The following is a 7,500-nucleotide window of genomic DNA, read 5'->3' on the forward strand; positions in this document are numbered from 1 at the left end:
CACACATTGGCATTTATTGCCATGGGAGCTACCAAGCAGCGGTCAGACGCTCACACTCTAAGCTGATGCGTCCAGCCCGAAGACACATCGAGGCGGAACGCAGCAGTGAACTACAACCATATCAAGGAGATAGAGTGGGACATTACATACAGCTGCAGAATAACGCTATTAATTTTATTTACACCTAACGTGGTTCAACAACAGCTAATCTAAAACAACGACAAAGATTCTTTGGAAACACATATTTTAAAGGGATGCAAAGTACATTTACCAGCTTTTTGCATTATACTGCCTTTTCTTCTCCCCATATTTGCTTGTTTTAATGAGAAGAATGGACCCGACGCAAGGTCTTTAAGAAAGGAGCTGTTTGCATAAGCTTAATATATGTTGTGAATTGTACGGTATGATCTCAAGTTTAAGAGGTGAGACGGAGAAAGACGTTTCAGTGAAATCATTTGTTCATTAGAGACAGCTCCATCCCCCCTGCTGTTCTCTCCGTGGGTGTGTCTAAAGGCCTGATGCACGATCATTGACCCTATCGTAGTGTACAGTACCACATTACGCTTAAATTTAGCCTCTAACAAAGCAACATTATGCTTATTGTGGGATGATTTGAGCTTGTGTCTGCGGCTCGCTACTTAGAGATAGTTAGCCGTTTGACGATTCACGAGGCGCAACACAGAAGGCTAATTAAAAACACACGCAAACGAGCCGTGAGACACACACACACGGGTGTCATAAGGATATAGAAGGATATATCCTGCACACACAAGACATATCTCCCTGAAATACACACACACACTCCATCTCAAAACCATGCATAAACACGCACACACACACAAACACACACACGCAAGACACACATATCTCCTCACACACACTTTAACTCCAAACCATGCACACACACACAAACACACAGGAAGCATACACACACACACACACACACACACACACACACACACACACACACACACACACACACACACACACACACACACACACACACACACACACACACACACACACACACTTATTTTCCTGCCACATAGTTATTTTCCACATACATAACCGCTACCTTCAACCAATGTAGTACCCTCTAATAGTAATATATTGAGTGTCTCCCACTGCTTATTCATAAGGGTTCAAACAAGAGCTCCACCGGGTTTATATGCTTCAGATTTCACTTGCCTATATTTATTTTGTGGGTTTCGTGAGGCACAGGGATGTTATTACAGAAAGATGGGGCGCACAGAGGAAAAGCTTTGAGTGTGTAATATCATTAGGGCTAGCCCCCCATTTCAGAAAGAAAAGCGGATGCCATATGATCATACAGCGCACCGTGTTATCCATGTGTTCAGCTGGGAGCTTCAGCTGGGAGTGTCAGCTGTATTTACACTGAGTGGCGCAGGCGGGCCTGGCTCTTCACGGGGGGGGGGGGGGGGGGGAGATGGGGTCAGTGTCTTTGGCCACTCACCCTGGCCGGGGAGACAGGGACATGGGGACCGGACACCCAGCCAGCAGCAGGGCTGTGGGGGCCACGCTCCACACCCCCACCCCCACCCCCATGCACTCTCGAGCGCATGACAGGGGGAGGTCCCAGGGGCCTAGTTGTTCCTATAATGTGCCTCGTTATATGTCCGAGGCGAGGAGATGTGATATAAGACACATTTCTTGTTAGTATGAGTCTCTCTCTCTCTCTCTCTCTCTCTCTCTCTCTCTCTCTCTCTCTCTCTCTCTCTCTCTCTCTCTCTCTCTCTCTCTCTCTCTCTCTCTCTCTCTCTTTAAATGAGGATGACGACTACTGAATGACCATTGCCATGGCTCTACTTTGGGTGCCTTGCAGGATATTCTGTGAATTTGCATAAAAAATGAAATATGACCTTTCCCATGTCAAAAGCGACCTGTTTGGACACAAGTGTAAAAGTGATTCAGGCGCATCTCGCCGTGCTATTGCAGACGGGGTTCCCTTCCTACATGGTAATGCATCTTATGTAATTTTAGTTTTCATTCTTGTCGTTTTTTGCCCCCCTTTTCTTTTTTTGCAGTACTTCTTGTAAGTATTTATCCTTCTTTGCAATAACAATTTCTTATAAAACTCCAAAAAATTTCGCCACAAAAAACATGAAATGTGTAAAGGCAATGAGAAATACGTTCAACCCTCCGATCCAACACAGGCCGTGACATATCACTCTGTCCTATTAGGCCTAAGCCAAATTCAGCTTGCACTTGAAACTATGACCTCCTCAGTTAATGTTCATTCCTCAATAAGTTTGATGCCGGAGACGAGTCCAGACGACTGTAATCGTTGACAACAAATAAGGTCGTTTTAAATCGAATAATACAAGTTTTGATGAATGTTTCAGAAGTATTCCTGGGAATGCTCTGGTTAACGTCCTAATGTTCGGCTCGTATTCCCAGATATCATGACGGTCACATATTTTCTCCCAGGCGTTATTTTCAATAAATAATACAATTTAATGACGTTTTAATGACATCCAAACGCGTTTGAATCAGACACCCGATCTCTATATCCTTTGATCTTGGACGCTTCTCCGGTGCCGCGGTCCTCCGCGCACCACCGTCACCTGACGCCGAACAACCGAGGAGTCAATGACTTACACCACACGCACGCACGCACACACACACACACACACACACACACACACACACACACACACACACACACACACACACACACACACACACTCACTCACTCACTCACTCACTCACTCACTCACTAAAACACGTACACGGACACACGCATACACACACACACATACGGGCGAGCGCGCGCAAACGCAACATTTTTAAATCGATCATCATTTGAATAAAAAATGAAACTCATTTGCCTTTCATCCAAACCGAACGTGCTCTCCATAGAGATGTCCGAAGCCTGCAACCTTCCATTTAATAGTATCATTTACACGAAAAAAGTTCTTGCGTTTCCTCTTTGGTCTAATTCATACGGTTTTAGGGCCATGAGGTTTCTGTGATTGAAAGTAAACAGGTAGAAATAAATAAATAACATAAAACCGTTATCTGGCAACAAGTTCGCTCCCGTGTCTCTTACCTTTCCAGAGGGAAATAAAAAGAAGAGTTCTCCAAACACTACATCCCCACAGCGCCGCGGGTCCCCATTTCCAAACCCGCACCGTCTCCATCCCTTCCCGGGTGAATGTCTCCGAGCGACACGGACTGTTCCCAAATCGTGGAGGAAGAGTGGAGAAGGGGGGGAGGGGGCGGGGGGGAGGGTCGGTAATTTCTAAAACACTACGGCGTCGGTTCCACCCGTGATCTCATTTTTTATCAAACTGTGTGTCTCCCGGTGCGACGCATCAACACACACACACACACACACACCACGAGACGCGATGCTGGAGAGCAAGAGACGGCACAGATCCGGTCGGGAGTCGTTCAAAGCGTCACTGAGCTATCCCGGTGAAGGCTGGCTTGTTCACGCGCATCAAATAAAACCCAACATAAACTATGCGGGGTATCGAGGAGCACGAGAGCAGAGCAACGATCCACTTTGGCGCCGGCGCCAAATCGCCAAACCTCTCCACCGCGCGCTCCGCTCGGGTGAGACCAACGGTCCAACGGTCGCTCTTATGGTCTCTGCATTACCTCGCCTCTTCTTCAAGAACAAAAAAAAGTTTAAAAAGGACCAGCAAAGTGGAACTCTCCTCACAACGCACACGAAATACTCTCAGTCGAAATGTCCCAAAAATATAAGAATAAAGTCAAAGTCAGATAGACAAAAAGGTATATTCCTGTAGAAAAGCCTGTCTCGAGTACACTGAGAGTTTAGTTGAATAAGCAATAGTGGGGGTGACGCTCTGTCCTCCAGCCGCCCCGTTCAGTTCCACACTCTTTCCCTAATTCCTACATTACTGTCATTTCGTTGCTGTCCTCCTGTACGTCCGCTGGCCAACTTGGGCAGATGACTACTTGGTCCGCGGGATGGAGAGCGCGCGAGGAGGAAAGGAGGACGGGCGAGGAGGTCTGACGCTGCCTGGCGTCTCTCTGCTGTTCCCGCCTCTTCAGAGCCCCTCTCCCGGAGAGGGGCTCTGAAGAGGCGGGTGCAGGGAGCAAAGAGACAGCGCGGGGAGCCAATGGGGACATGGGATTCCACGTTTTGCGGAAAGGAGGGGGGGGGGAGGGGGGGTGGGGGGGGGGGGGGGGGGGGGGGTAAAATCGGAGCTCGTGGGGGCTCGACGACAGGCAGCAAATGGTAGAAGAATCCTAATAAAAAAAGGTATATTAATGCAACAACGTTTTGGCCTGCGTGCTATCGAACAGAATCATGTCTGAACGCATCTGTAAAGAGCAATGCTGTATCCTGTGATATCCATGTGACCCCGGAGGCCCGCGCCACTGCGCGCGAGTGGGTGGTTATTCTCCTGTTTGCGTTATTCATGTCAAGACATACGTTAGACCTGCTCTCACTGGAAACGATAGACACACTCACACGCACGTGCACACGCATACTCTCACGCACGCGCCAACACACATACACACGTACGCACCTAAACACATGCAAGCACGCACATACGTACGCACGCACGCACCCACACACACGCACACGCGCAGACACCAAGTGTAAAAAGTGGACGCGTGAATCTTTTGGCGAGTGAAATAAAGAGACACAGAAAGCATGGCACATAGGCTATTAGAGAACAGAAAGGAGGAAAAGTGCGTTCCCAGACAGAAGGAAGATGAGAGAGTAATGGGGGGGGGGGGGGGGGGGGAGGAGAGGATGGTGGGGGAGTGTGGGGGGTCGGTGTGGGACAAGCCAGAAAAGAGAACATTAACTTCTTCTTCCTCGAGTCCGGGACGATATTTCATAAGGCAAGCGTGCCTGCCTGGTCTTCTTTGTCAGCTAAATGTGTAAAAGCTAAATAGATGACATTGTGACTTATTGAATTGCAAATCAGTCAGTCGGCGGCGGCGGCGGACGGGAGCCTTTCCGGAGACCCGGGCCGGCCTCCCGCTCTCATCAGCGGGCAGACCGCGGCATGAGCAGAGCTACATCCCCCCCTAGTGGTGGAGACACGGAAAAACACACAACCAAGACATCATCGAGTTGTTCCTTCAGGAAAAGTTCGTTTACCGGGAACATAACGGTACAACGCTTTTTAAAATCCAGTGAACCCCAGCTCAAGAGCTTGCACTACTTCGAGTTAAGTAGCTGTTGGTGTGGTGACCATATTAAATGAATGGCAGCCATGATAGCCATGGCATGATGCCATCGTAGTCATCGAGTAATGTAGAACCAGCACTAAAATACGACAGGATTAACCGACCGGGCGGAACTTTTCATATGAAGGGTAGCAAGCGATCAAAATCAAGAACAACATTTTGGGCCGATAACGTAACACAGGGTAAGATTGTTAACTCTTTAATAAATGTAAAGTAGAACTTGGTTATTCGAAACAAAGTGGTTGAAAAGTGGAGGACAGTTGGTAACCATGTCAACGTTAAAACGAGGAGCGCTCACCGAGCAGACGTGTTTAAAATTTCAAAGAACCGTTCCTTCAAAATAAAGGTCTCCACCAACCCAAACATAAATGTTGGACCATTACCCATTAAAAAACAACAACATTACACAAGTTAAAGAATAGCTCAATAAAAATAATTACAACAATAATCTGCCGGGTGTGTCGAGTACAAGCCCAAACTTATACTGGACCTTAAGTCGGTAGCTAGTAATTGGTCTCAGTACAATACATCCAAGGAAAAAAACATGGCCTTACTTTCGGCAGAACTGCAAGTCACCACAAACAATGAACTTCAGTCGTTGGCTCTCCATGCTTTTAGTGTGTGGTCCTTTGGGCCCTAGACAGCACCTTTGAGAAGCACTCTGTCGGAACAATGCCATGCTGGTATTACCATTGGCATGCTCTTTGTTTGGGAATCCTCTTCCCATAGAACCCTCAGTGTGGCGACCAAGACGCCTACACAGCCGTGTGCATAATCTTCATCTTTCAATTATTAATTTTTTTATTTATTAACTTGGTTGATTGCAAACAGATTCTAAACAGCACTATGAATAAATAAATATCCTCAAATTGGATATAGGCCTACATGGATTTCCAATACAATACAGAAATTGTTTTATCATAAACTGTAGCAGGAGCATACCTCTGTGAGTCTACGATCTTAGACTTACACATATATCCCAATCTAAATATCATCCAAACTCCTTGTCTCACCATTTACCAAAACACAACCATATCTAAATGTAACCAAGTCCAACCTTTTACCCAAACACAAACATATCTAGCCTTATGTCTGAATATAACCATTTCTAACCATTTACACCCACATATTTTTACATAAGGGCTACACCAAACCATAAAAGTCTTAAGCCTAATTTTTTAAAACTGTAGCTAAACACAGAACTATTTCAAATAATGGGAATCATATGAAAACATACATATTCATCTCTAGGCTGATACTCATTCAGTGATTTATTTCCCATTGAAAGAAGGTGTGATCTTCATCATGGAGGACACGAGTCCCACTGCACCAAACATCTCTAGGACTCCTCCTCATGGCTTGGAGGCCTTAGCCCCATGAGACCATCCAGACATTCACACATGCGTTTCCCCATGAATATCATGCTGGCCATGATCAAATATGGGCATGATCTTATGTTGTTAAAAAAAAACTCAGACCAATTAGATCACTTACTAATCAGTTACTCTATCCCCCTTCCATCTTGTATAATCTGTTTCGAACTAAGCCCCAAACATTTTACCTTCTGAGAAAAGCCTTCCGTTAAAATTTCAGTCCATCTTTGAACATCTTTTGGCTCTATTTCGGATAAAAGTGTTTTGATTGCTCCATCGATTACTACACCTTCCCTCCAGTGCCTGGTGCTGATTTTAAATTCTGCAGCTTACTGCGCGCCTTGTTTTGCCGAGAAACTGAACCTCCCTCCCCTGAGCACTGATTGGTCCCTTCATTTAGTAATTTTTGGAAGAGCCTTTCAGATGGGGAACAGAAGGTGAACTTGTGAGGACCAGGGCGGTCTCACGAGACCATCGAGCCCCAGCACTGGTGTTTCTCGCCCGCTGTCCAAGGTGCTGATCTGCGCCAGCCCCACACTGGATGAATCCCAACGCAGAGTATCAGCACCGGGTGTGGTACTCTGATCTCCGAGTGGTTGTCCCTCACTGGGAACCCTGGAAGCTGCACTCAACACCCCTTGGAACCGTTGATTAAACATTCTGCTATTTAAACTGTTGATCTGGGTTCAATCACAAGTGGTTGTTTACCGCTTCAGGCTGCGTGTCAAGTGCTGAGTGAGGGAGAAAGGGAGTGAGGGAGGGAAGGAGGGGGGCAGGGAGGGAGGGAAGGAGGGAGGGAGGGACGGAGGGAGGAAGGGATGGTGGGAGGGTGGAAGGGAAGGAGGGTGGGAGGGAAGGAGAGAGTGAGATGAAATCATGTGGTGAAGTGGGAACGATGTAAATAGAGAGAGAAAATGTGGAAAGAGCG

At 46.8% G+C, this 7,500-nt stretch overlaps 2 protein-coding genes and 1 long non-coding RNA gene across 3 annotated transcripts in view; 2 read left to right on the forward strand and 1 right to left on the reverse strand.

Moving 5' to 3' along the window:
* Positions 1–1,566, reverse strand: part of si:dkey-215k6.1 (transmembrane protein 132C) — a 118,405-nt gene extending 116,839 nt beyond the window's left edge. The window contains exon 1 of the mRNA XM_060064752.1: positions 1,475–1,566. Coding sequence (XP_059920735.1) covers positions 1,475–1,566 — 92 coding nt within the window. The remainder of the gene's footprint in view (positions 1–1,474) is intronic.
* LOC132467942 (uncharacterized) overlaps positions 1–7,500 on the forward strand; it is a 696,489-nt gene that overhangs the window by 449,026 nt on the left and 239,963 nt on the right. The window lies entirely within an intron of this gene.
* Positions 3,487–7,500, forward strand: part of LOC132467449 (transmembrane protein 132D-like) — a 58,263-nt gene continuing 54,249 nt past the window's right edge. Inside the window, exon 1 of the mRNA XM_060064753.1 lies at positions 3,487–3,579. Within this exon, the coding sequence (XP_059920736.1) occupies positions 3,487–3,579 (93 nt within the window). The remainder of the gene's footprint in view (positions 3,580–7,500) is intronic.

This window comes from Gadus macrocephalus, chromosome 11, assembly GCF_031168955.1.
Source record: "Gadus macrocephalus chromosome 11, ASM3116895v1".
In the NCBI taxonomy this organism is placed as follows: Eukaryota; Metazoa; Chordata; class Actinopteri; order Gadiformes; family Gadidae; genus Gadus; species Gadus macrocephalus.